The sequence below is a fragment of the Apteryx mantelli genome, chromosome 2 (genome assembly GCF_036417845.1).
Source record: "Apteryx mantelli isolate bAptMan1 chromosome 2, bAptMan1.hap1, whole genome shotgun sequence".
Taxonomy (NCBI): domain Eukaryota; kingdom Metazoa; phylum Chordata; class Aves; order Apterygiformes; family Apterygidae; genus Apteryx; species Apteryx mantelli.
The window spans coordinates 21,926,940-21,952,833 of NC_089979.1; the positions used below are offsets into that span (position 1 = coordinate 21,926,940).

At 39.1% G+C, this 25,894-nt stretch overlaps 1 protein-coding gene across 1 annotated transcript; it reads right to left on the reverse strand.

Annotated features, from left to right (window-relative positions):
- Positions 1-4,138: 4,138 nt before the first annotated feature.
- On the reverse strand, positions 4,139-24,542 carry CALB1 (calbindin 1). The gene is made up of 11 exons (XM_067292290.1): positions 24,383-24,542; positions 24,016-24,092; positions 19,336-19,410; positions 12,680-12,763; positions 12,535-12,591; positions 9,847-9,924; positions 7,357-7,412; positions 7,222-7,261; positions 7,079-7,132; positions 6,875-6,946; positions 4,139-6,462 (listed from the first exon to the last, which is right to left on the reverse strand). Exons 1-11 carry the CDS (start codon positions 24,462-24,464, stop codon positions 6,349-6,351), a joined length of 789 nt encoding a protein of 262 aa, XP_067148391.1. The 5' UTR covers positions 24,465-24,542; the 3' UTR covers positions 4,139-6,348.
- Between the last annotated feature and the right edge of the window lie 1,352 nt (positions 24,543-25,894).

The following is a 25,894-nucleotide window of genomic DNA, read 5'->3' on the forward strand; positions in this document are numbered from 1 at the left end:
AGATGGCATTATTTCTGAATGTATAAAGTTCATTCATCCCAAATAAAATGTGTCAACTTAGTTATAAGTAGGTCATTATTAAAAAAAAAAAAAGCATGTTTATTGTTGTCCCTCTTTGGGGATTATTAGATTTTTCCAGATTCGTGGGGGTTGCGTCTTGTTTCCCTCTTCAAACAATGCATGGAATTCTCCAAAGAAATTTAACTTTAGCTCTGGCCTTTTGTGACAGTGTGCTCCGTTCCCCCCCAATGTGCTCTCTTCCCTTCAACCTGACCTCCCTGTAAACAGCACGTGTGCAGGGGCTGATTGAGCATGTGCCAACTGAGGCCCATCTAGCATGCAAATATGACTGAGTCAATCATCTCTCCCCCCATAAATAGGGGGCAGCCCAGAGTCCATTGAGCTCTCCTGCACGGCAGTGGGCTGCACTGCAGAACCTCCTCTTGAGCAGGGACGCCTCTCAAGGTTACTCCTCAAGGTTGAGAGATTCCTTACCCGCCACAGATCCTCGGTAAGTGATTAAAGCATGCTGAACTTTTGTGAACTTCGCAAAACTTTGCTGAGTTATATCTCTGATTGATTGATTGTGCGCATAACCCCTTAGACATAAACCGTTGACCAAGTCTGAGACTAGGACTGGATCCAGCCGCACCTAGGCTCCTCTCAGGAGTTTGGAGAACAAGGGGGTCCTTTCCGAACCTCATGACTCAACAGGATGGTCCCCTTCGCACATACTCCTTTAGACATGAACTGTTGACCAAGTCTGGGACTAAGATTGGATCCAGCCACACCCATGCTCCTCTCAGAAGGAGTTTAGAAAGCAAGGGGGTCCTTTTTGAACCTCATGACTCAACGGGAGGGTCTCCATTGTGCGTGCATCTGAGCCTGTCCTTCATGCAGTAAATAACTGGGTGAACCTTGCCAATGGAACCTTGTTAAATCATTTTTATTTACGACTGAACTTTACTTACTGTAATAAACATAGTGCTACTTCCCTCTTACGAGTGAAGTGCATCACTCCTCCATGACACCTTTACAGCCTGAAATCCATGCCATTTCTTAAAATTCTATTTTATCTCAAACTTCTTCCATCCATGCATGCATCCCTATGTCCATGCTTGTATGTGCTTTGAGACTGATACACAGTGATTTAAGAATCAGGAATATAAAAGCAGTTCAAGGGTGTCTTCCTTCAAGTGATGGCAGTTGTCTAGTCCTTTTACTCACACTTCAAGCCATACTAATATATGCCAGCATCTGACTTTGAAATCACTTGATAGCTTACTTCAGCACTGTGTTAAGGCAAATGTTCTGCTGAAAGGATGGACTATATTAGCATGGGTTTGGTGGAGTAATAACATTGCTTCCAGTTGTGGAAAGTGCCAGCTTTCTTTTGCCAAGTACCGATGTAATTTGTGTACATCTGAATGTATAGATATGCTCTCGGTCTCCTGATAGTGTGGGTCCTATAGGGGATTGAGTATCCTCTATGCCACAGATAATAAAACAAAGCAAACTAGTTGATCACAGCAGCCTTCAAAGTGTCTCTTAAACATACTATAAAGCTCTTTTTAAAGCATCCTGAATTTTGGTTGGACTACTGTGGAGATCAAATCCATGTCTCCTCCCCAAAAGTAATTTGCTCATCATCCTCCACAGATACTTAATTTTTCTCTTCATACGGGACACACTTGCATATAAGGTTTTGTCACATTTTAAAGTGTTTCGGAACAATGAACAAACACTTCAAAGATATTCTCGTGAGCCATGGTATGACCAAGTACTTCTCTGCTATGTTCATTAGGGAATTGTCTGGAGTTGGGCTATCGGTAAAAATAAGTAGTTTTCCACTGGTTTCGTGCATCCATAGGTATGTGCAACTTTTTCTATAGGAAGATTCTTCATGTAGTTGAAGGACAGGACTGACATCCAGGAGACCTGGGTTCAGTCTCCAACATTACCTTAAACTTTGTGTGACTTGAAGCAAGTTATTTCCATTGCACCTGCACTGCAGGGCAGGTGCGCTTTGCAGCACTCCCTCAGGACTTGGCCATCTGAATTGGGGAAACTGGCTGGAGCACATCATGGCTCCTTTTCACAGAAGCACAGAAAGGTTGAAGTTGGAAGGGACCTCTGGAGATTGTCTAAGTCCAACTGCCCTGCTCAAGCAGGGTCACCAAAAAAATAGGTCCTGAGTGGGGCAGGGATGGAAAAGTTCAAGAAAAGAGCACATTTCCAGGCCTAGTTTCAGCATTAAGTTAGGATCAGGTATATACCTGGCTTTGGGTCTGGGGGCTAGGATGCACTGCTAGGTGCCACATAGTCTTATGGTAACATCCCTGTTCCCTAAGTGTAAAATGATGATAACAGAACTTTTTTTCTTTAATCTGACATGCTTTTTTTTTATCCTGCATGTTGTCTAGTGTATTTTTGAGATATTGAAAGCAGAGACATTTTTGGTAGGGTAAGAATGAAATGGAGGAGAAAGGACAGAAGAGAGAAGGGAGATAGGCCTAGCACTGCTAAAACTAGTTTTACCGGATATCTCTGTAGTAGGCACCATGGTGTTTAGGTGCCATAACAGCAGACATAGTAAATGTCAAAAATCCACTACCTGACTTTAAACACACGGATCCACAATTTCTTTGGCTCAGCCACCACTCTAATATTGCTCTGTCCATACATGACCTTTGTTTTGAAAGTAAACTTTTAGGATATCAGTTCAGAAACGTATCCCTTCCACAGCAAATTGCAATGAGTTCCTATGCAAAAATACTTTAAGAATTCTGAGAGCTTTTGCAGTTTAAAATAAATACTGCTTCTTGACCCTAACCTTAAAAAAAAAGGTAGCGTCTTTATCTTTCCTTCATTGCCCTACTCACCAGAGAGATTCAGGCCAACTTTGCACCTAAGGGGAACTTTCTTTAATTCACAATGAACCTTTCAGGGACTGAAGCCCTTCTGTGAACCATTGAAGGGGATTTTAGTGCATTGGCCTGCTTTTATTTGGTGCAGAACAACTTCCTTTGATTTCAGAGGGATCTGGAGGTGCCCAGCACTTCAGAAAATCAGGCCATATATATTTAGGTGCCTAAATATGGATTCTGAGCCTCCTTGTAGCAAGTAGGTGTGGATTTCAGTGTGTTTCAATAATGAAATTATTATGATGAGGGCTTAGTATAAATGCACGATGCCCAATGGAAATTAATCAGAAAAAGCTAACATTGCCTAACAACATAAACACCTAATCCTAGTTTAAATGCAATTTTAGCAGCAGCGTATGCATATTTTGTAAGATGAGGTTCATCTTCTAAAGAAGCAGTACCAGCTTTCAGCCTACTGATTGGTATCTGATATTTGCTAGTATGGAATATGCTATCCAGAAATTTCTTAAGCTTGCCTGGGTAATCCTATTAAAGGTGCATCATTGATGGATTTGTAAGTAGCACCCCGATACTGTGCATGAAATGTTTGGACTAGAACAGGGAGGGCCTCCGTGCCGCAGTGAATGATTGCTAACGCACTTGCTTCAAGCCCCGTGCTCAATCCCCGTTAAATCATCAGTGAAAAAATCAGTATCGGAAACCAGGTATTCTCCACGGCAGCCAATGGTTCACATCGCAGATGTCAGTTGGGCGTTGTTAATGGCTCCTGGTGTGGTGAGACCCCTGAGCTACACTAACGGCCTGTGTCGTAGGCAAAGCTTGAAGCAGGCAGTCACGATGCCTGTTATATTTTAGTAAAATACATATTTTTAGACAGTAAGATAGTTAACAACTTGAGTAAAGTAGATCCCACGCAACTACCTGTAAGTCAGCTTCTCTGTTTAGCAGGAATACAGCATACCTGCACTACTGCACATAATTAATGTTTTTGCATGCTACTATTTTTCTTTAATATATATATATTTTTGGAACCAAATGTCTACCACAAGAAAGGAGCTTGCAGTCTTCCCTAGCATCAGCTGTATCATTGCCCTAAACCTCATTCTACTGTGACCCTGGCGTGAAGAGCTGTCTCCAGGAGTGTTTTAGAGATTTTAAATCCTGGTGTTTCTACAACAGTTTTGACTTAACCATATTTGCTATACTTTGCATTGCACTGATGTAACACACATATTTGCTGGAACCGTCTTGTTAAATTGCTGTCTTTTAATCCAAATTATACTTGCGAGAAATGACTATACAAAACATTCCACATGGACGTGACTGACAACTGCTTTACGTATGCTGTTCAGGACCAGGGGACAGCTGATCAGTAACAGCTGTAGTAGAAGTTTGAACAAATCTTTGACAGGTAACTTGTGTTCAGGAGGATAGATTCCAGTTTTTGTGATGACTCTTTGTCAAAACACTTTAAACACTTCATCTTTCACTGTAACAATTTTAGCAAACAATCACTTTACATCATATCTATTACAGTACAAGGTATCTTTTTTTTTTACCTTTACATTTTTTAAATGCTAAAATAAGGCAAAATCCAGGGTTTCAAGTGCAGAGTATGAACAATATCAATCATTTATTGTACTGATAGGCAGATAATCTGTTCACCGTTCCTTCACTTGACATGCACAATTATATTTCACATTGCATAGAGAAAAGAGGAGAACAAGCAGGTGAGAAGTTAAATCACTGTGCATGGAGTGGGAGTAAAGCAGTGCAAATGACTTAGCTTTATCTTACTTCAATTTTTTGTGGCTTTTCTCCCCGTCAATGACCCCATCCTGCCACCATCCACTCCTGAACTTTCCCATCGGACTCCGCTCCTCCCAGGGTATTTCGTTGCCGGAGTGCGGCCTCAGTTAGAGGATTAACGCCAGCGGGAGCTAAGTGACAGAATGACCTTGGAGGGCCAGAGCCTCACTGTCTGAGACCTCTTGTTTCAAATAAAATGCACTTGCTTCTTTCTGCTTGTTAAATTAGACACAGCAATGCATTCAAGAAGTTGTATATAGCTAATCTGCTAACCTGGAACTGCTTCTGAAATAGTTTCCTATGGAGGCAGCTTAGGTTTGTTGACTAAGACACAGCTCGATTTCCTTCTTACACCAGTATACCTGGACATTTATAGAATTGTGCTGGCATAAAACTGGTGTAAAATAAAAACAGAGCCAGGCCAAAAAAATGTAGATGGAAGAAGACAGCCATTTCCATACTGTAATTCCCATTTAAAAAATACCTCTCTAGCGTAATAAAAGGCAGAGCCCACCATGTAAACTAAATATGGTATAAAATCTGTAGTAGATCTTTTGTCTCTTTTGGTGTTAAATTTTTATACTATTATAGATTAGACATTCAATGTAAGATCCAAGGAGGCACATTTTTTTCAAACAGTTGTTTTGTCATCTACATGGTACAGAAAAAGAATGCAGGAGATAGACAAACTAGACACCAACAGTCTTAGGATATTAAATTTAATTATAGATTACACAGAATATGATGTAAAAACAGCAATTTACTAGAATAATTATAACCTGCAAAATGTGAAAATAGTTTAGAAAATGGATTGTCATATTCTCTGACACAGCAATAGTCATGAAAGGTACACTTATAATATCGTGTGCTAATCTGCGTATTAACTATACTACCTGCCATTTAGCCAGGATTCCAAGACAGATTAAAGGTTTTTGTTTCTGAAATGCCTATGTTTAAATTCAATAAAGTTAAACAACTAGATTGAAAATACTATATTTTTGTCAACTACTGTATGGAGAGCTATCCCAGATTTTCGCTGCTTATAAATGTTTTGTCTATATGCGATGAGTTCGTAATGGGAAGAGTGATTGAAAACTGCAGAGAGCACAGACCTGTAAGTGGGTGGTTTGACAACTGAAAATATTTCTCAGTGCCTTGGTAAATTTTGGAGAACAGTCATTCCAACTCCTCTTTCCTACTGCAAAACTAATTCTTTCTTTCTTTCCTCACATTTTTGCATTTTAAAACCCATAGTTAGTTGTAACTTGCAGAGACATCTTCAGATTTTCTCGTTATAGAGATCAAGAAGAAAAAACGTTGCAGGTGTCAAAGGATATGATGACCACAACAGTGTCGGCAGGTTTAATTTTTTTCTAGCTGTTTTTATGAAAGCAAAAAAAAAAACCCAACTCCAACATGTTTTAGTTTCTTATTGAATATACAGACTGGCCCAAACACAGACATTCTCTTTATCAATCTTATAGTTACAAAAACTGTACATTACAAACAGTATAGAAACAAACTGAAAGGAATGTGCCACACATCCTGGATAATTTTCTATATGCAATTTAAAAATACAGCCTACTCCCTTATAGTGCACAGTTATTGTGTAGATAGAGTACATCACTAGTTAAGTGGACATGACAGAAGAGGTCTAATTTTCCTCAGCACAGAGAATAAGAGCCAATTCTGCTCGGTAAAGCTTTCCTCCGTCAGACAAGGCCATGATGCTTTTCTTGTATGTCGCAAGGTTGTTAATGTCTAATTCCTATTTAAAGAACAGATAATGCTTTATAATCCAGTTTAGTTGCCAGCACGAGCAAGTTTGCTGCCAATGGCAGAAAATAAATAGGAAGAAAAAGGGCGTTCCCAGCCTGTCCAACAGTAACACGTTGAAATCATTGTTTATATATTTGAACATTATCCATTTTATAGGCGTATGTTAGATTGTTGATAGCTAATGTCTCAGATGCAAGCTTTTGACGGTGTTACTATGTAATCACAACTCCCTTAGGTAAGGATTTACACTGCTATGACTTTTGCCAAGGTTTTTAATTGCACTGGGCTTCAGGAATTATGACTTAGAAGCTCTATATTTATCTTAATTGGGTGGATTAAAGTGCCCTTAAAATCCAAATTAAATCTAATCTCTAAGGGGAAAAAAATCCCTCTAGGCTTACCTTTTTGTTCTTTTCACACAGATCCTTCAGGAGAGCATCAAGTTCATTTTCATCTATATAACCATTGCCATCCTGAAAAACAGTGTTAATAAGACTTTCAAACATTTATTTTTCATTCCAGAGGTTATGGCTAATTTTCCACAAATTCAGAAAATGAGTGCCATCAAACTACTCAATTAATGCAAAGGTTTTCTGATGACTTACTTGATCATACATCTCAAAGGCTTTATTGAATTCTTTTGCACACATTTTGACACCCTAAATACCAAAAGGGGAAAAAAATCCATTAATTACATCAATTGTGTATGATGCTGGCAGTTTAATCTTAAGAATGTGAAGCCTCATACCTGAAATTTAATAAGAAAATTTTCCTGTACTGGGAGTAGCCTTTGCGGAGAAAAAACAAAAGTCAAAATATTTAACAGTTTCTGTAACAGCAATTGGTAAATTATATTTATTGTGAAAAGAGACAGAAGACATACCTGGCCAGTTCAGTAAGCTCCAACTTTCCATCGTTGTTTGCATCGAACATTCTGAGCTGAAAGAATATATATTTTTACATTACTAATCACAATTAATCCACACTAACAAGGAAACACTTCCCTGTGAAACTTAAATTCAGTGAAATTTTGCCTTTATTTAATTCTGAAATGATGGCCCCTGGTTTTCAATCTGTCACATTTGCCACGCAATACATTTATGAAAAATACTGAAGAAGTAATTTATAGTAATTAATTCTACTGCAAAAGCCTCATCAGAAACCACATGAGCAATTCTGATTAACCTATTGTGAGGTTCTAAACTGTCTGCAGTGATGAATATCGCCTGTCCGGAACATGCCTGTAATTATTTATAAGGGAGGGGAATGTTGACATGATAACATTTTACTCCTGATTTCATGATCTGATAGTAGCATCATTGTTCTTTATCCTTAGAGATAAAACAGCATTCAGGTAAAGCTCAATAGAATTTAAGGCATTCACTTCTTTAGACAGAAAATAATAAACATTTTTATTCAGTTGGCTGCCAGGTCTAAATGTATAAGGAAAGACCAGATTCTGTTTCTGTGATATATTTCAAGAGAAGAGTGAACAGATTCTGTAGATAATCAGTAATTTTTTTTGATAGTATAAAAACGGGAAAGTAAATGCTTTCAGATAATTATAATTAAATGACAGGAATAAATATAATAATATAATTTGACAAAATGACTGAATACTAGTTCTAATAATTTTTAATCATCCTATTGCATTATAGTGTTTTCCTTTCAACAGTTGCAAGGATGAGCTCCTGCTGCTTAAGACGCACAAACAGCTTATATTCATTATTAGAAGTCACTGGAGATATTACACCTGCCTGGCACTTCTTCTCCCACTTTTATGTCTGTATAGCTCCATTTTTCTAGTTTCATATATTATTTTGCCTTTGCTGTATAAAATAATCACAATGCAGCAAACTGTACAAAACACTGCTAGACATTGTACTGAAAACACCCACACTCAATCCCATCACTTTCAATCATAGTAATTTTACATGTAATTTTTAGATAACAGGAAAAACAGAGCCCCATACTGAGATAAGCATGTATCCTTTTAAATATGGAATTAATGCTGTGAAAAAGATCTGATTTCACTTTGCTAATACACAATAGATAGCAAGGAAGACTAGAAAAAAATCTATGAACATTCATTTCTATGCAAGACCCTGCCTCCTTTTAACCCTTTCTTTCCTTGCATCTGCCTTGCATGCTTTTCAGGTGAAAAGAGATTTACACTGGGAGGAGTAAGCAAAGGCAGCTCTAATAGCAACATTTTTTGATGGGTTGTTACTGGCTGGCTGTGCCAGCTTGCAGCTGGCCACTGCCTTATGTTTTCTATTAGTTTTCTTTCCTAGTTTCTGAGGTGATTACAGCAGAGTTGGCTTTATAAGCTTCTTTCTTATTGCTTTTAATTATTTGTCCTTAAGTCTTCCTGCAGATGCAGTATTCAGAGCGCACTTTAAGATGAAGGTCAGAAAGCTTCCTAAATAAATATAAAGGATATGTAATATTTTCACCAGTCAACAAACAAGGACAGTTCTGGTTAAATGGTTGATATTGGTGCAACAAATTAGCAGTCAGGAAACGTTTTGATTAACCTTTCTCATCAACCTTTGGGCCAGTTTGAGGTCTGGTGTGTTTACCTAGCTTGGTTTCGATAACTCAAAGTATTTCAGGATGAAACTTAGTTGGTAAAACAAAGATCCAGTGTTATACATTTGCTTTCCTGAGGACAAGAATTCGGAATCTTTTTCTCCTTGAAGCGTCCGTGCAGAAGGCAACCCTGGTGTCTACGGCGGAGTCCCGCAGAGCTGGGCTTGGAGGAACGCCTTAAGGAGTGGCCGATTTAACACCTGGGCAGAGACAGTTTTGTTCTGGTATTTACCTAAAATATTCATTTCTCCTCCTTATAAGGGAGAAACAGGGAGATGTTGTAAATGCGATAAGAAACTGCTGTGCACTGATGGCATCTGAGACAAGAGAGAGACCCTACAGCACTCTAGGAAGACAGAACATAAAAAATAAATAACCCCAAATTAATTAGATCGAAACATAATAATGTAATTAATCTTACGACAGGTACAATTTTTCTTCTATGAACTGCAAAGACTTCAGTTTTACATCTAATGGCACAAGGAACCATATCAGGGAAAATTCTTTGCACCGTACTATGGTATGGTCTGATACTACATAAAAACAGAGAAGATTCAAAAGTCCTGCAAATTTTTTTTTAGCAGCACTGCAAACTTTTGATCTCAGATCAAAGTTCTGCAGCTGCAGAAGTGCTGGTGGTGTGCCTGTGTGTTTGGATGACTGGCGCAGCACGATGAGGGCCTGGTGGGGGTCTCTATGTCATTCGGAGCCTTTCAGTGGCTAGAGAGAAACACAGTTTGGATTAATCCAGTCTGGATGAAATGCCTGTAAACAAGCTTACCATTATTTCTGTGTATTCTGTTAGCTTTGAGTCTTCAATCTGCTTATTTGCTTTCTGTAATAAATCTTTCAAGAAGCTCTGTTAAAATAAATAGAGGAGTAACAGGTGAATTTTTGTCTACAGCATAAAATGCTTGACTTGCTAACTTCAGAGTAAAGTGATGGGAAATACTATTTTACTCCCACTTTAATATGACTAATGAAGTACAAAATAAATATGAAAATAAGTAGCAATTTACAGTTAAGAATACAACAGTTTATTTTGACCGATTCAAGCATACTGCATAGTCTAATTCGGAAAAAGTGACTCACAAAACTATGCATTATATGCCATTTGCTGTATGTGGATTTGGAAAAATAGATTGTCCTCCAAGTATACTGTTGCCTAATCAGCTCTATCAGTAAATTACATCAATTAACCTTGAAGCTACTTGGAAAACTTGGTTGCCTAATCTCTTCTTGCAACATAGGAACAATTTCACAGAAAATATCAATGATTAATCAAGTTTTCTCCTTGCCTATGGCAGTACCTGATGCTAGAAGTGAACATGTGAACCTATGTTGCTCCTTCTCACCTTATACTTCAGATACATGCAGCCAATCATTAGATTTTTTTAAAGAGAATTTGACATGGTATCCCTGACTTTCATCACCAGCCATTTCTTCTTTAAAGAATAAGATATTTTCCCCCATTCACTGGTTTAAATTGCTGTCCTAGTTTTGTGACAATAAAAAAGAAAAATATCTATTTATTTAACCAAGGCACTACAAGACCTCAAATTTCTGTAGGTCTATCAACGCTCAGTGAAATACCTAATAACTCCTCTCATTAGTTTCATTAGCATCATCGTCTCTTTGGAAATTTGGGCCTCATTTCAAGACAGAACAGGTGGTAGCTCCTAAGAAAATCTCTTTCTATACGGATGACATCCTTAACTTGAATGCTACTGTGTTAATGCTCATATTAGTGATAGCCAGTATAGTTCTCCCAGTCTGATCCCTTCTGTACTGAAAGGCCTTCTTATTAGTTTGTATACAAAGAGCATCATAGAAGTATTTCAAATAGATGTCACAGAGACATGTTTAATCTTTCCTGCTTTTGATAGAAAATAGGAGTGGAAAGGACTTTGTTCGAGAAGCTATCCAGTACACCATGTCTCAAGACAAGACCATCTATATCTAAGCTTCCTGAGTTATAGTTTAATCTGAGATATTTTCTGACCACTCCTAAATACAGCCAGTGATGGAGAGTCTACCCCCTCCTTCACTGCTATTATTATTGGTAAAGTTTTCCCAATTTCCTGATAAATTTCTTTTAAAAAGTTATTAGTGGGTGTACTCCTTACAGAGCATGTACTTAAAATGTTTGGACTTTTCAAGAAATATTGATCAGTCTTAAAATTAAACTGCATTATTTTCAAAGTTTTAAAATGCGCTATTTCTCTGCTGCAGACAAGCTTGCTCAGCCCAGGATATATGAGACCATCAGGGATCTAGGTAAAATTTCTTAATTCTCCAGCTGATCCTCCGTCAGCCCTGCCTTTTAGTGTCTACTTCAAATTACAATAGCTGGCGACAGCCTTTAAGAGCCGGTCTAACAACTGGGAAGTTCTCAGTGTTATGTGCATGACCCGTAACTTCTCCCTGATCCTACAAACTTTCGATCCACCAATTCTGTCTGAGGATTACCTTGAGGCAGGATCCTCACCGAACATCATACAGATACTGTTCTCAAAGAGGAAGGGAAAAGGGGGAAAAAAAATGAGAATTTTATGATGTGAATTCCCCTTTCTAAAAAAATAGCTGCAAGGATTTCAAAACAGCTTGACCTCCAGGTGCTTTGGTTAATGCTTAAGTAGCTCTTCTTTAGAACACCACATATGGGCAATATAGTCCAAATAGATGGATGAACCCTGCTAGGTCTTTCTCTTGCTATGAGTTATTTTGGATCCTCTGAGTTTAAAGCTACAGTAACTAACCACGTGTAATTAAACTGTGGAAAAAAAGTACCTTCTAACTCAGAGTCTGCTTCCCCAGGTATAGTGAGCATCTACAAGTTTGTTAGTTTTATGATTATGGAAGGAATTCAGTCTAGCTTTAAGCTTTGTTAAGACTGTAAGGGGAGGATGGTTAACGGAATAATCTTGGTTCTGCTCTTCTTTGTGAATAATGAAGTTGATACCAAATTTCTACTAAGCTAACCAAGCACAGGCAGTGCAATTCCAGTTGTGTTGACCTAACAGTATTACAGTAGAAACAGCACTGTTACAAGATATTTGAGAGAATATAATTTGTCCTGCAGCATAGTGATTTATAATAGCAATGCCCTTGGAAAAAAAAAAAAACAGCTCTCTCCCCAAAATACCAAAAGAAGGACAGCATAGCTTTCGGAGACCTATCTGTGTTCCCAGGGCTAAAATCATCTTGCTTCTAAGCTAGAGTATATGCTGCCTTGAGGCACTTGAGGCAAACATTGATCTGAATTAAACAACCTTTTTAGAAACATTTATCGGAGCTGAGTTTCACTTAAAGTAATTTACCAGTGATAAAACCATCAGCTAATCATATTGTCTTCCAGTAATGTTTGAAATGCAAAAACATGCAGTGGTGGGTATCTGAAGAAACAGCAGCACAGGCTGTAATCCAATGCTTATTCACACTTCACGCATATCCACAGATATCAGTTTACCTTTAGTTCCTCAGAATCAATGAAACCACTGTGGTCACTGTCATATTTTCTCCATGTCTGCAATCAGAACATGAAAGATTTAATTATATATTCATGTAAAGCTAGTCTTGAATGACTTTACAAAGGGAAAATTGTCATACTGTACCTGCATGAAATCTTCACTTGACTTTAGCTGCTGGCACCTAAAGAACAACAGGAAATTTTCTTCTGTCGGTAATATCTGAGCAAGCTGTAATAGATTTTAAGAAAGATTAAAGTTTGATTCCTTGTTAGGCCAGCTGAGCCTTTAAAAGCATATGAAATTCTTCATGATCAGACTGCCTTATTGAGCTAAGAAGACTTAAAATTCAAGTTTTGTTACCCATTTGTGTAACTATATCTTTGGTGGATATGCGGAGCCCACAAATAAGAATGATGTTACATTGCTCTCCAGGCAAGAGAGATTGTATGAGTAAGTATGTGTATAAGTAAGAGCAATGGCATGCTCTTACTCCCAATTTCATAACACCAATGAGTTGGACTCCTTTAATGCCACTGAAGGTATTGGGAAGCTCCCTTGGAAGTGAGCTGTCCCTAGAGCTGGCACTTCAGTCTCAGTTTCATATGTGCTGCTAGCAGAGGATTTCTACAAAGCCAGGACCTTGCCAACAGCTCTCTTTCCCCATATGCTGAGTGCTATTGCTTTGGTTGGTGTTGTGACCCACGCAGAAGCGGAGCTGTGCTTCCTACACTTAGCAGACTTGAGCTGAGTGTGTTGAACACTCCACGTCTCAGACCATGTCTCCTTTGCTTTCCTAGCTGCTGGTATTTTTCACTCCAACCTATAAGAAGGCCCTGTAAGAAACTTCATCCCTTAGGTTGAAATGTTTGGAAGATGCCTTTGAAATGCCACTGGCTTGAAGCTTTGCCGTGTTCCTCAAGGTCAAACAGAACTGTAGGTCAGGGAGAAAGGAAGGAAAAAGCTCTTTAGCAAAGGGGTAACTAGGGAAAGAGAGGGGAAAAAAAAATTCACTCATGCAAAGTTAGGATCTGTGGTGAAAACTTTGGTATGAGTGTGAAGAGGAAAGCAAAAAAGAGGGATGTTTAGAGAGTGAGTGAGAAGGACCATGAATTAAGAAAGCAAGGAAAAAAAGACTACTGACAGGTACTGAGCAAAACTAGAAAGAGAACACATCCTTTTACTGAGTAAAAGGAAAAAGGAACACTGATGTAAAGAACACACATGTGTAAGGAAAGCAGAAAAACAAGTGTAAAAAAAAAAAACAGGAGAAAATGAAGCAGGGAGGGTTAAGGGGATGGCAACTGGGGATCATTTGTCAGGCTCAGAAGTGTGTTCAAGATGAGCTATAAATGCCAGAAAGAAATCAAAAGGGATTTTAGCCCTGCAAAATCAGGGGTGTTTTTTCCAATGTCTGTGCTCATACAAAAGCTTTTTTAAAAATCAGACATTATTGTACTGATTATTGAAAATGTTCATTTACTATAACTCAATTTCGGCCACTGAAAAATGTACAAGATGGAGAGTATGCTATATAATTTAATGTAAAATCATCATTTGTTTTTAACAAAAGCCCAATATCTTTTCTGTGCTCAAAGTGTATGAAATGTGTTTTGATTGAAGAAAACTTTTTACTTGAAGAATAGACCAGCTGTGCTTACTAGGAGGAGAGAATGGAGAAACAAGGATTTCTTAGCTGCATTATTCTATGAAAAATTACATCTGCAGACTTCTTGGAGCCTCATCTTAAAATTTTGATTCAAATTTCTGTTTCTGTGCATTTAATTCACACCCTAAAATCCCTTTATCTGCCTATTTCAGCGCAATTGCCCTAATTGCTTGGGCTTTTTTATCGGATTCCAGCGGCACCTTCAGATCGTTCTCAGTCTCCAGGCACATCAAGGAGATGGAAACAAATCTCTAGTTTCTCTAAAATTATCTGTGCAAGAAATCAGTTATATTCGCTAACGGTGCAATTGAAAACACACATCAGAGCACTCTTCCTACAGAAATGGAGCAGTTGATTATAAACTATCAAGCACATCAGAGAGCATGCTGAGTGCTTTTGCTAAGTGGCTGAATATCAAATCTAATCAACTTAAACAATATGTTTTTGTCAGCAGCTTTCCAAATTCTGTTCCATTACAGATAGATAGAAACAAAGTATACACATGTGGATAAATACCTGTTCATATGTATGTGTGTAACTTAGTACTGATTTATTGAAAAATTGCCTTTTTCTCCGCCATGACAGGGGGCTTTGGTTTTAGGGGTAAATCAGTTCTTCCTACTCAAGAACAAAAGTTGAATGGAGGACAGATTTATAATAATAAGCAGGGGTTGACAGGGGGTGCTGATTACAACAGTGAGAAAGAGTTTATGGGAGTCAAAAAAAGTCATAATCAGTGGGACAGAATACCAGGTAGGCCAGTACTTGCCCCAACCAGAAAATAGGAAAAATAATCCTGTTTCTTCTTGCCAGAAGTAAATTTATACAATCCTGTAGTAATGTTCCCTTGTGAGCCACATATTACTTTTTTTCAGGCTAATCTTTTTTTCTAGATACTTTTCCGTGTGAATTGCACACTGGGCCAGTACCTCCTCAGTGCAAGTCGGAGACTATGGCTCCCTTAAGGTCAGGTTATAGGCCCATGAATTTATACTGTTGGCCATAAAACCTAGAAAGCCCTGAGGAACACGTGAAAAGGCTCCTTAGATCACTCTGTATGGGATTTTGGACTCCCTCAGTCTTCTCTGGGCTCCTTACGCCATCTTACAACATTTTGCTCCTATATATGGGAACATATCTGATATAGGAAATACCCATTTGCTTTGGGGAAGGATATTTTCTATAAAAGGAAATAATAAAACTATGGTTTGGTTTTACCAAATCCCTGCCTAAATGTAGGATAGTTTGAGGCAAGTCCACAGCTTCCAACACATACTTGATGCCTAAATCGGTAGGAATCCTTTCCTATGACTACAATGCAATCAGAATGAAACCCTCGTGAATGAATCCCAACTTCACAGTCAGAGATGCACTGAAGCACTTAGAAACACACAACTATTGCAAAATTTCCACTGTGGTGTACTGTTAGCTATAGCTAACTCTGGTGAGTTTTGCAAGCCTGCTAATTGGGAAAGAGTAACTTTCCAAGAATCAGTAACAACTCACTAGCAGTACCAAATTAGATTTGAGGGGCAGAATACATCACCTCTGGAAGAAAATTACCTTATTTTAAACTCTCTGTTCTGCCCTTTGCAACTCTAATACAGAGAAATGCATGGGCTTTTACTTTTCAAAGATGTTGTAGCTCAATATCCAAGGCTTTAGCTCAGACTTCTGACAAAAATAGATCTTTCCTGTTTTCTTTCATGTGCTTTAGGATAATAGAGACAATATAGCCAAAGGGAAGTTCAGTTCTTCTAGCTCTTGCATCAAATAGTATTAAATTTCTTTTTCACTGAAAGACTGTATTGCTAAGGGATGAGGAAATCACAGGAAAAACATCTTGACTTCCAGGTCCTAGGTATACCACTACTGAGAGGAAAGATAGAAATCTGTTGCTATTTCTAAAGAAGACTTCTTTTTGAGGATAAATGTAAGGGGAATCCAAGAGTGTGTTTGAGTGACTGTGATTGCTACAAGTTCTCATTTGTGGTGGCAGACTCTCAAGGAGCAATAGCAGTTTAGTGAATCACAGAATCACAGAATGGTTGAGGTTGGAAGGGACCTCCGGAGATCATCTAGTCCAACCCCACTGGTCAAGCAGGGTCACCTAGAGCACATTGCGCAGGATCGTGTCCAGGCGTGTTTTGAATATCTCCAGAGAAGGAGACTCCACAACCTCTCTGGGCAACCTGTTCCAGTGCTCTGTCACCCTCACAGTGAAGAAGTTTTTCCTCATGTTCAGATGGAAGTGTCTGTGTTTCAGTTTGTGCCCGTTGCCTCGTGTACTGTCTCTGGGCACTACTGAAAGGAGTCTAGTCCCATCCTCTTGACACCCTCCCTTCAGATACTTGTACACGTTGATAAGATCTCCTCTCAGCCTTCTCTTCTCTAGGCTAAACAGGTCCAGCTCTCTCAGCCTTTCCTCATAAGAGAGATGCTCCAGTCCCCTAACCATCTTTGTAGCCCTCCGCTGGACTTGCTCCAGTAGTGCCACATCCCTCTTGTACTGGGGAGCCTGAGCTCTGCTACTTTTATGGAGAACGTGTCAGCTATTTCTGCATCATGAGTAACAGAGGACAATCCCAAAGACTGAGACTGGCTTGACTTCCCTCCACTCAGCTGCAAGGTTGTGAGAGGTAGGAGATAATTTTTTATAGGAAAAATGCTTTCAATACTTAAAACAAGATCAGAACCATTTTCTAGAAATCATTCTCTAAGTAAATTTTACTGTTACTTAATGTTATTTAAAATATCTTTCATTACAATTCATATAATTATAAATACAACACTTCTTAAAAGTCCTAGAATGGAGAATGGAAGTAAAAAGAGTATTTGTAGGCTAGTAAGTAGTTTTAATAGTAAGCTTTCAAATAATTTGAATGTGGAAATACCACCGCTGTGAGTTTCAGATCCTTGGGCTTCCACATCTATGTTTTAGTGAAAGTATTGATCTGAATGAGTACAAAAGGGGAAGGAAAGGTCTCCTACAAAAGGAAAAGCTAATGGACAGATCAGATGCTACATATAGCTGGAAGGCACTGGATAAAAGCTAGTTTATTATCTGCAGTGTGTTCCCTAAGACAGAATATACACTTTATCTGAGCATCAAGTTGAAAATCCACTCCTTCCTCTGTGAAGCCACCTAGGCCTCCTCTTTTTCTCAGTCAATAGATCTTTCCTGGAAGCTTATTATTCACTAGGACATTTTCCTTCCTGTGCTGCGGTATTCATTACAATGGCTGGGACTCTGGATATCTTTACACAAGTTTTTCGAACCACATTCATACACTTTTTCAGAAAAACTAGTTGATGTACAATGTAAATGAAATGGGAGCAATCTGGAATTACTGGACATTTTATTTATAAGGGAAAAGAACCAAGTCCAAATGTCAACTTTAATGTCGTACTGCTCTGCATGTGCAACATATTTTGTCTGAGTCCCATCAGCACTTTCCAAATCAAGCTTCATGCTGATGTAAGTGAAATAAGATATAGCTATTGTTTTAGAAAACTGCTATATAAAGGGAGAAGAACCCTTCAGTCAGCGAACTGAGCATTCTCAATAGTCAATGGCTTCACTGGATGTTGAGCATGTTTAGCAATTCACTGGACGTGGTAATCACCTTACAGTATTAGACCCTAATGGATTTGCTCACTTTTGCCTATTAAGTCAATAGCAGAAACAGAAATAGAAGTTGAAAGGTAAAACTCTCAGTTATCTTTTCTAAGCAAACAACCACAATGTTTTTCAGGCACCGGCTGCACATTCTTCTTGCATACAGTGCCTGCTATTACACACATTCAAAAATATTAAATTAAACAGGATTCTTCAATACCAAATGCATAAACATTTGTTAGTGAAAAAATAAACATGTTAGTCCAGATAAACACTGGTTATTTTTAGATGCAAAATTATTTGACCGATGCTAAGTATTGTCAAAAGATGCATTTTTTTAATCAATTGCTGAGAAAAACTGCAAGTGAAACAAGCTGTTCATACTTCCGTGGAAGTTTAGTCTTAATCTGAGAAGCATTTAAACAAGTATGTAGGATTCATACACAGGAAAAGGGAGAAAAGATACCCTGGAATGATCTATTACATCAGCACTGATGCTTCCTACTGACTTTTACAGATTCTGTTCAGTCCTCTATTTCAAAAATAGCTACTGACACAAAGTTGGTCACTGTAGAAATTTTGAAGACCTGGCTTGCTTCCAGCTGTTTCTTAATTAGCTCTTTAGGTCAAATTTCTTATTACCAGAAAAAATATATAATAGCATTTAATGATAAATGAGTGCAGTCTCACTGCACTCAATGTGACATAAATGACTTGTAGACTTATGCTTGAAATAGTGGTTTCTCAAACTGTAACCCAAAGAACTCTCCTCTTTGATATGCAGCACTGAAAAGTGAAAGCAACAGAAAAGACAGTGGTTGCCCACTTCCTGCATTGTAAAATTGTCAAGAGCCGGGCAAGTGTAAAAGAGGCTGGCTGGCTGCATCTTTGTCTTTTTTGGAAAGCCAGGTAAGGAACAGCTGATTTTTCTGCCTAAAGTTCTGTTAAAGTTCAGTAAAGGAATTCATAAGAAATCCAAATCTTTCACAAACTGCATCACAGCTACTGTTAAAGTTTTGTTTAATCTTAACATGATTATTATGCTCCGTGCTATTTTACCATATACGAATTTTTTTAGAATAGACTATACCCAAGGACTGTCACATTGCATTCCTTTGTGTTACTCTCACTATAGGAGTTGTAACAAAGCATTAGTGTAAAATCATATGTAGATATAATTCACATATACCCTTCAGACTTTAAATTTCTGAAATTTAGCTGTTAGCTACTTTGCAGGAAAACTAAATTGCTGTTGACGTTTATTTGCACTGAATAAAGCCTGCAAAGTTAAATGAATTGCAGTGAAGTGTCTGAAAAGGGCTAAAGAATACTGTTTTTTTGCTAATAAAAAAATTTCATTAGTGGAAAAATACTAAAGATCCTGGGGCAGAAGAAGAAATTTTCCATGTTACCGAAAATAAAAAATATTTACATGTTATGCTCATATTGTTCTGCACTAAACGTATTTTCTACAGGTAAACATGTCAGTACTTTGTTATAAAGTGGCTGTCTTACCTCAACTATTCCTATTTTTCCGTCAGCAGTCTTCCCATATTGGTCCACAAACGCTTTCATTTCAGGTGTTAGATCCTATGAAGTTACAACAAAAGCATCATTATTTTTAAGATGTAGAGAAACACATACAAAGTACTTGAACATTAATTATTATTATTTTCTTCTATCACTTATTTCCAAATAATAACATATACTACAGTTAACTTAGTACTCATGCTTACTGCAGCTAGATTCCTCCAGTTTAAATGAAATTGAGTAATTTTTTATGATGAATAATCTCATTGTCATAAATTTTAATTCCCAAGGAGTCATATTATAGTCAGTGTGAATGATTGACATCTAAACACTTTGAACTCCTATTTTAGTTTACAGAATGAGAAAATTATAGACAGATGTGCTGGAAGATGTGTACAGCAGCTCCTTTGTTTAAGCATGACAGTGAAGTTCATAGGTAATCATTAGTCAATTTTCTCTCTTTCTCTCTCTTTTTTTTGGGGTGAGGGTAAATGAATAACTTGAAGGCAGTGCAAAATCCTTCAAAATAAGGAACATTTTAGTATAACACATCTGAACACGAAAATAGCCTTTCCACACCTTTGAACTGATTTTACCTGAACAATGGATGCTATTTTTACCCTAAAAGAACCCATAAGGATATCATATTTTTCAATATTTAGTTATCTTAAAAACAGAATCACGATCTCACTGCTGTACTATAGAAAGGCAGGCTTGGGAAGGAGAAAACCTGGAGCAGTACCTTAAATCCGACAAAGTAATGTCAGCGTAATTGTTCTTTGTAAAAATTATGGCTCCTACTCTACATTTGTTCTCAAAGGCTACCTTCACTTTAGGCTATGGCAAAGATGTCAGTCTTGGGGTGAAGATTTGAATATATGATTTGACACTTTGACTTGATGTTCTTTGCTTTGATATAAGCTGCCATCAACCTTCAATACTGATGAATCCTTTTTATTGTTCTTTGTATTTCTTATAGGGCTGAGCTAGTAAACCATGCAGCAAGAAGCAAGGCTACAGCTATATTAAAATAATTAATAATTCCAAGGTTATACATGAAGATACAACAGTCTTTGGACATTTTAGCTGCTATAATAGATCTGGTTATATAGGCCCTAAGTGATTCTCTCACTGGAGACATAAGGAATTTCAGCTGTATGAAGTCTATTGTAGTTTGTCCCAAATTTGATCTACCAAAACTTACTGAAATGTCAGTTCTTCGTAGCTGATATAATCATGGCCTAGTATCCTACTTCTGTCAAAGTCATCCATGGCAGGTTAGTAATTTGTGATGCCTTTAATTAAGATGTGATTATTAATAAAACACACTTCAATGTCACCTTTCATCTAATGATCCCAAAGTGGGGACAAGTGTGCTTATTAGTTAAAATGAAGAATTCGGACACATGGGTTTTAATTAGTTCTGGTTAAATATTTCACTAATCTTTCAAGCAGCACCTCCACAATGCCAGACAGTGTCCAACCGTTAAAAGCAGCATAGTTGCTTACAGGCTAAACAAAACAGAACTCCTCTAATCCTCTAATACATTCTTTAGAAAGTTTTTTTCTTTTTTTTCTGATGTTCACTTCAGCTGCTCTTGAGCTGATTGATGAGTTATTTAAGTCATCTTATTCAAATAAATGTATTCAGTCAGTAATTTTGCCTAAATTTAACCAAGCATAGTCCTAATCTTGTTACAGATGCAGTGCTCTATGAATTAAATTAAGAAACTAACCCTTCACACCTCAGTCTCCCCTCTTAAAAATTAACAGATATTCATCCAGCTGAGTGGAAATGTGGAAAAAATAGCTTTTTTGGAATGATTTGAAAATCTAAGGATAGATGGCAGTACAGAAACACTTACATGATTGCATTCATAAATACCTATTAAATCCCATATTTCTGTGAGATGGAAAAATATTGTCATTATCTATATGCAGAGAAAGTAAGAAACAGATGTAGAATAGCTCATCCAAGATCCGCTCACTGAGTCTCTATCAGCCCCTGTGTTAGCCACTATACCCCACAGTTTCTCTGAGCAATTGGCAGACCTAAATAGAGAACATACTGCGTAAAAGACAGGACACCATAAATGGAAGCTATGCTTATATATTTATACAGTTTTCATCTTTGCAAAGTGGTATTTCTTTCAACATTCCTGAAAATACAGTGGAGCAATTTAGTATTTTACATAATGTGTAAAGTGAAAACACAGTGTTATCAAAGAAAAGCTTAAGCCCTAAAACCTCCAGGTATAAATCTGCCCTCTGGAATGATGACAGTTCCCGTCATGGTGCAGACATGAATCAGGTTGCATGCTACTGCTCCTTTCAAAAAAAAACAACTGTAAAAGTATGGACTTTCTAAGTGGATTAATAAAAGGATTAGAATTAGAACATAATTTGAATAGTTATGTAATTGGGAAGAATATTGGGAAATGCTAAATTATCCTATTCAATGACAGAATCAATGTGATTCTTTAATGCATATGGCATGACTGATGTAAAATCCAGCTACGAAGAATGCATAATTGAATATTTCAAAAATAGTGAGCAGGAGAGTGACCTGAAATGCAGAAGTTAATGATGACAAAGAACCTTTGGGGTGTTAAAAGAAGGACAGCCATGGAAATTGCATATAACCTACACTAGTTTCTCATTGTGTCCCTTCTGGCAAAAGAAAAGAAATTTAAAGCTACTGAATTAGCATCCCGTGAGATGAGATGAGATACTTGTTTGGCAAGTGAGCCTTCAAATCCAAAAATCAGCTTAGATTTGAAACCCAAGATGGTATATATCCATAATCTAGAAAAAGACTTCAGGGATCAAGGTATCATCAACCAAAGGCAGAGCCAATAGATGAAGTACTGATTTTTGTGTGGCTACTGTAGATTGGTCTTTTCAGCTGAACCTTCCAAAATTAGGCTTGAATCAGAGAAATAGCAAAGGAAAAACTCTATTAAACATCTGAGCATTTTTAAAATATAGTGTGATTGCAGGCAGAGGTCATGGAAGAAGCATAAATGATGAAGCAGGTGGCAGATATGAACAATTCTGCAAGGCTTTTCCGTGTTTCTATTTTTTAAGAGGAGACACACACTTGCTTTGAAAGAGAAAAGAATCTGATTTTAAGATGGTAAATATTTTTTCCTGATCTGGAGCTTCTAACTCATTTTTTAACTTCTGAATACTATATCAACATTGCTACTAAGAATGCCATTTATAACACATATACACAAGCTTTAATATCTTTTTTCTAATGGATATGTTAGGATTCCTGCACTCTAATATAGGAGGGAGATTTGTTCTGTTGAAATACTTAAAAGGGAAAGCAGTTGAAATTATGTTTAATCTTTCCTATGCAAAGAAAAGTAGACTTTATTTTCATTTAGAAACTGCAATCCTTCCATAATTTTCTGTTTTTTGAGGCCTTTTGAAATTTTAGTTCCAACTTACACTTATGCAAATGCATGCCTTCCCTGATGGCTGTATGAAGAATTAACTGGTACCAAGACTGCAGTAACATTAGAAGCATTGCTGGGAGACAGCTTTTTCAGCTGCATGGCTAATTCATACAACTAATAGCAAGATATCATTTTCCACAAAGTAAATGAAGATGCATATTAGTTTGCTGGTATTTACTTTTAAGATATATAGCAACTTTAAAAGCAAAGTTAATTATTGAAAAGCTATTGCTCAATTTGGAGGTATTCTTTTACAAAGTAATAATCTATTTCACCCACCCACACATGTCATCTAGTTAGTATAATTTTATTTTCTGTTACTTCAGGAGTAAGTATTTTAGCATAGACTGTTTAAATAGATTCATTATGCAATGTATTTTATCTTGATGCTAAGTGGCTTATTTTATAAACTGATTATTTTAAAGGTATTCTATTTGTTAAAAAGGTATTGCTTCTATTATAATTCAAATCTTTACAGAGAATCATTCATTTCTCTCTCTCTCTCTCTCTGTTTTTTTCCCAAGTGGGTGTAGTTTGTAGGAAAGTTATAATTAATGCTTTAATAACTCATGCACAAAATTACTTTGACAATGTTGTCAAAAACTTTGCTGTCCCTCTGAACAATTTTAACTACCAGAATTGGGTACCGATATTCCTGATGTGTAACAGGTGAAGGGCAAAAAGTGGTTAGCAATCATCTGCAGATCTATTTATTGACCACCAAGGGGCAGAAATGCATTTCCACCTGCACTGCCCATTAACCACGGAGTTAAAATAGAGTCCAACTAACTTGGAGTGTTTTCTTTCATTTCTTTTCTTTTCTTTCTTTTATATTAATACATATCTGGATCAGGTGAGGTTAATTGCAATGGGACAAGGTCCCATCCATGACAAAAGGAAAAGGTGCATGCGTTTCTTGACTTTTAAGCACTACGAGAAGTACCAGCTCGTAGCCTGGAGAGATGTGAAAGGGACCTGCTCTCCAGGGAGGTGGACCCTGGCCTCGCATTTCCAAAGTGGCTGATTTATTTCATTTGAAATCTGCTCGTTTCTAACCCTTCTACTTCCCTTTGCTGGACCAGTTAGTGCACTGACAGTGTGACGGCAGAAGGGAACGGAAGGACCCGGGGCACTGGAGTTTGCTCAAGAAAACTCTTCTTTCCCAGCGAAGACAGAAAAGCAGGGTGAAACATTAACCTACCAAGCCTGCCTTCTTCCGCGCCTGCTGCAGCTCCTGGATGAAGTTCTGTAGCTCCTTTCCATCCATGTACCCATTGCCTACAACAGAAAGAGTTACGGTTGCTGTCACTGATCCCTCCAACTTTCTCCGCTCTTCCCGCCGCTGGAAGCGACATCTCGCCCGTGTGCTCCCGGCCTTCTTCTCAGCCCGCTCGGCCCCAGCCCCTGCCTCCCCCGGCCCCGCGGGGAGCGCTGCGGGGCGCGGGGCGGCCGCGGCCGGGACAGGCGGCGCGGAGGGCCGCGGAGCCGGGGCTGCGGGGGGCGGCGGGAGCCCCCCGAGCGCGCCGCGGGCCTGCCCCCCGCCCCCGCCCCGGGCGAAAGGGAGTCACCGTCGGAGTCGTAGTGGTGCCAGATCTCGAAAAACTGGGCGGCCGAGATCTCCACGCCCTGCAGGTGGGTCTCCGCCGTCATGGTGGGGCGCGGAGCGGCGCGGAGCGGAGGGGCGCGGCGCGGCGCGGAGCGGAGGGTGCTGTCCGCGGTGCTGGCTCTGCCGGCGGCCCCGGCGGCGACGGCGACGGCTGCGGCTCCTCCTGCCGCCGCCCGCCGAGGGCTATTTATGGGGCCGGTGGCGGCCGGCCCCTCCCCCGGCGCTGCCCTCCCTCTCGGCGGCTCCGGCACCGCCGCCCCGTCCGTCCGCCCGCCCGCTGCGGGGCGGGGGGTCCCGCCGCCGCGGGCAGCCCGGCCCAGCCGGGGCCGCCCCCTGGCCGGGGGCCGAGCCCCGCCGGGACACTCACCCAGCGGAGAAGCTGGGTCCCCGGGGGTGGCTGCCGGGCCCCCCGCCGTCTGTGCCCGTGGCACATGGGGAGGAGACAGAACGAGCCCGGCTTAGCCAGTGGATTTCCATTCGGGAAAGGGTCCTGGGCGTCAGAGCCAGCTAATAGTCCTGAAGGATGTTGCTGTACAGAAAAGTGACAAGACGCATCATGGCTCAGGGGACTGCGAGTGCAAGGAATCAGCCTTGGTACAGCACTTTTGACTGCTCTGTTTCCAAACACAACCTGCAGATAGCTCCACAAAGATCTAATCTTTGAAGTGCTGCAACCCTTTAAAAGACTTATTGTGATATCACAGGAACCGGCATGGTGAATTTAAAGATATGACCCTGGTGGCAGGTACTTCCATCCCAAGGGATAGTTATGGAAGACCACACTAGCAAGATCTTTCCCAGTGCTGAAATGTGAAGGATACTGCCACAGTCACTTCTGACTGGGCAAGAGTTTTTTTGGTAGGATCAGCTTTGGAGACTAAACCTCCTTTATCAGTGGGTTGGTGGTTGGGATGGAGCAGCCCTCCAAAGGTCCTCCTTCTGTTACATGAGAACATGGTATTATACTGGCAATAATGATTAGATCCTCCCTTAGGATGATTAGTTTTAGTCATTAAGTTACCTGGGTACTCTGAAGCACCAAATCTGCTTTGCTCCTTCCTGCAACATGTTCCTCACATGTTACATTGAGTTAGCATGGTTTGATGGCAAAGCTGATGAAGGATCGGCTTACAGGACATTGCCAAATTCAGTAGGCAGTATAGTAAGGATGGGAGATGAGAACAGCTGGCAAACCTGGGAATCTCCATGTGTAAGTGGTTGACATGAGCAACGGTAGGACAACAATATGCTAATGACATATAGTGTGAGGAAAGAAAGCAATGGGATAATGTGGAACAGGAGACAGCAAAATGCCAAGGGGGATGGATAACCCAGCAGGATGAGAGGTGGATGCTTAGTTAAAGACTGACATGTCCTGAGAGGGATTTCAGTAGATTGTGTGGCTGAAATCTTGTATGCATTATGGAACAAGATGTGGGCATAGCGATTAAGTAATCATGAGACCTTATACTTG